General features: G+C 44.4%; 1 protein-coding gene across 4 annotated transcripts in view; it reads right to left on the bottom strand.

Annotated features, from left to right (window-relative positions):
- Positions 1-60: 60 nt before the first annotated feature.
- The window catches only part of UBR4 (ubiquitin protein ligase E3 component n-recognin 4), a 118,730-nt gene continuing 115,204 nt past the window's right edge, over positions 61-3,586 (bottom strand). For all 4 annotated transcript variants that reach the window (XM_012801536.2, XM_023509729.1, XM_023509730.1 and 1 more), the window contains 4 exons: positions 3,493-3,580; positions 2,898-3,025; positions 1,645-1,752; positions 61-264 (listed from right to left, as the gene is read on the bottom strand). In XM_012801536.2, the coding sequence (XP_012656990.1) occupies positions 82-264; positions 1,645-1,752; positions 2,898-3,025; positions 3,493-3,580 (507 nt within the window). In that variant the 3' untranslated portion in view covers positions 61-81. The remainder of the gene's footprint in view (positions 265-1,644; positions 1,753-2,897; positions 3,026-3,492; positions 3,581-3,586) is intronic.

Genomic DNA, 3,586 nt, shown 5'->3' with positions numbered 1-3,586 from the left:
AATCTAAAGACAATGGTGTCACCATCAGTTGAGTCCTGACATTACAATGACTCGAGCAGGTTCAGCAGCTATCAGATAAGCTCAGCTAGACACAAGCCCGTGGCTGGCAATGATCTGTGGATGGGGGGCCTGGGCCCCACTCACCTTGTCCTCACTCAAGGGTTCGGCATTGGACTCATCTAGAATGATCTCCATGATGCTAAGCACCTGCTCAGCCACAGCTGCACCTCCACTGTCCTTGCTTTCTTGCTCAGCTACCAGGGCCTGTAGGAGAAGAAGACCGAGTCTCAGAATAAAACCACAGCCACTTACTGCTGGTGCCCTTCATGGCCTTAATTCCCAGAGACTGCCTGTGTGTGTGTGGGGGGCACAGGGCCCCATTTCATGAGCAACTGTGAATCCCAGAGCCGAGGGTGCTGGGCCCAGGGCAGGAGAGCCTGGCCAAGTGAAACTCTGTCTCTACAAAAAAAATGGGGGGGGGGGGGGGGCTTTTAAGGATAGCTAAAAAGTGACATTCCAGGTGTCTTTCTTGGCTACCCTGAGGAGAAGGGCACTATTAACCTTTTCACTGTGAATAACACCTATACGAGTTCAATACAGGATGTCTGTTTGTTGTGAATGATGCCTGTAAGCATTGTTCATTTTGCAAACAAAAACATGACATCACACGTTACTGTTATGTTACCTGACTTGAGTCTATAAGCATCATATGCTTCAGTCTCAATAGTTATCACAGTTGTGCCTGGAAAAATGTGTACAAATAGTGGATTCTTGTGGGAGCATATACAAACAGAGTACAATAAATCTGAGGAGTCGTCAAGTTCAGAAGACTTGATCATTCTTTGAGAAGTTGGATACAGATGTAGCTTTAAAAATCTCACAAAAAACCAAACTGTCAAGCACCTCAGAATCTGATTTGGAAAATGAAAGTGCAGAACCTATTTTAAATTTCAAAGAAGTCAATCCTCGACAACTTCAATGGAGAGAAGACAATTTGAATCTAAAAATATATGATTTTGATGTTTAGAGTTGTACCACACAAAAAAGGATTATTAAATTTTTACAGCAAAGCTTTATCATTTCATATTAATTTTTTGTTTAAATATTACGTTATGGTGGCGCCTGTGGCTCAAGGAGTAGGGCGCTGGCCCCATATGCCAGAGGTGGCAGGTTCAAGCCCAGCCCCAGCCAAAAATTGCAAAAAAAAAAAAAAAAACCCAAACCAAAATAAATAAATATTACTTTATATAAATATAAAATATTCAAACTGAAACCAACTTGGGTGAATTATTTTGATTAGTAAGAAACCAAAGAATGTCCAATAGTGCCACGTATCCTCACGGTTGTTGCGATCGCTACCTGCCTCAACTGGCATGTTTCATTTCTGAGCTCTCTGCAAAGGTTAAGGAACTGCTTTCCTCTTTTTTCTGACCTGAACTCAGGAAAGGGACACAGGTGCTTTGGGGTCCCATGGCAATGGCACAGTGGGTGATGCAGAGGGAGAGAAGGGCCAGCTGAATGACTGAAGCTTCTATACCTTACTGAAGCCATTAGTCTATTTCATCTGAGCCCAGAACTGAGATGTCTTCCCCCCACCCAGGACTTCCAAGGCTCACACTTCATCATTTGCAACCCACACTTTACCAAGTTCAGAGTCCCCAGCATGACATTCAGAGTGTTCATTTCCAGCTTGACCAGCTGCTGCCGGTTGACTTTCACCTTCACGCAATAACTGAACAATTTCAGCAGTACCTGGCAAGAAAAGCCAGTTGAAACCCATGAGTCCACCCGCGAGTGTAAGATGTGGGGACCAGCAGGATAGAAATGCCTAAGGGAGATCATATACAATCAGCAGGTACTGTTCCTGAAATGCAGAGGACAGAGAAATGGATCCTTAAGGGGACATGGTAAAATGGCTGGGCTCTCACATAGGGCTTTGAGACAGGGCCTTATTCTATCACCCAGACTGGAGTTCAGTAGCATGATCATAGCTCACTGCAACCTTGCACCCCTGAGCTCAAGTGATCCTCCTACCTCAGCATCTCTGGTAGCTGGGACTATAAGGTTCCCACCACCACACATCAGCTATTCTTCTTTAATTTTTTTTGTAGAGATAGGTCTTACTATCTTGCCTGGGCTGATCTCAAACCCTTGGACTTAAGCGAGCCTCCTGCCTCTGATTTTAAAGTGCTAGGTTGGCATTTTATATAGCAATGGTCTTCAGAGGAAGCTTCTGTGGGCTGGAAATATCAATTCCTAATGAAACAGGTGATGCTCTATTGTTTTGGAGAAATCCCAGCATTAACTCAAACTCTGAACTAATAATAAACACAATGCTCCCAAAGCTCATGGGCCTGTGTAAACTGAGCTGAGAACCAGGTAGGGTACTGGAAATAAAGACACAATAATACTCATTCTCATAGACTCTGGGAGTGAATATAATAGTATAGTACTTGTGCTGTCTTTGGAATCCTCTAAGCCTTACTAGTGAGATTAGTTGGATAAATACCCAAACAAAACCCTACAATAGAAAAGTGAGCTATATTATACAATCCATTTAAAAAGCAATAATAAAGTAATAATGATTAACACAAATGTAGTTATTTGGGGAAAGACAATCAGACACTGGCTCCACAGATGACTAAGGAGTTATCGGGAAAGGCTGCTCCCACACTGGTTTTGGGGGCGGAGAGATGGGCCAAGAAGAGGGGAGTAGAGGTGCCTAAGATGTAGAGGGCTTAGGGGTACTGCCAGGACCTTTGCCGGTTTGCACTAGTCCATGGCACCCTGCTGCCCTCTAGGGTTAAAAGGTACAAGGGCTGTAGCCTTCTTTCCACAGGGGCCTCTCCCAGGGCAAAAAGGCTAATAATCCCCACACTGTCCTGCCTGCAACTCACTGTCAGAAGATGGCGTCCCTGCTTGAAATCTCTGATCCCTGCCAGTCTGTTGAGCATGCATTCCAGGCCCCCACACTGGGCCATCACACCAGCCATCTTATACACTTCTTCTTCATCTTCTTCTTCATCTAGGGAAGAAGGGGAGCCAAACAGAAATGAAAAGGAAGGTGAAGATGGGAATAAAACAGCCCAGAATAAGACTGACAACCCCCTTCCAGGCTGACAGCTCTTTTCCGATCTCTGGCACATAAAGACACAACCAAGAAAAGGAGTCAATACTGGATACTAAGCTGTACTCTCTCACTCCTGGTTGGGGGTTTTTTTTTTTTTTTTTTTTTTTAAAAAGACTCAAGTCAATTAGAATTATTTACCCAAATGTGAAACCATAAGCACTATTACTATCAATGGGGGTGGGAAGACTAAGTTAAAAATAAATATGAACTCAAGGTTATTATTAACTCCTCAATTAAAAAAGTCCTCTCCCCTCAATTCTGCAGAGGTACAGAGAGACTTTGCTGAGAACACCCTAAGTCCTGGGACATAACCTGCTCATTAGTCCCCACCCTCGAACCCAGCGTGCAGTGCTGTGATCTACCTGTGGTGGAGTCCAGGGACTCAATGAACTCCTCAGTGGCATCACCTAGCAGCCCCCGCATACGGTAAACGATCCTCATAGGCTCTCCCTGAGT

This window comes from Otolemur garnettii, unplaced genomic scaffold, assembly GCF_000181295.1.
Source record: "Otolemur garnettii isolate 467f Iridium unplaced genomic scaffold, OtoGar3 scaffold00009, whole genome shotgun sequence".
In the NCBI taxonomy this organism is placed as follows: domain Eukaryota; kingdom Metazoa; phylum Chordata; class Mammalia; order Primates; family Galagidae; genus Otolemur; species Otolemur garnettii.
Note: the sequence above shows the minus strand (reverse complement) of the source record. Positions and strands in the feature narration are given on the sequence as shown.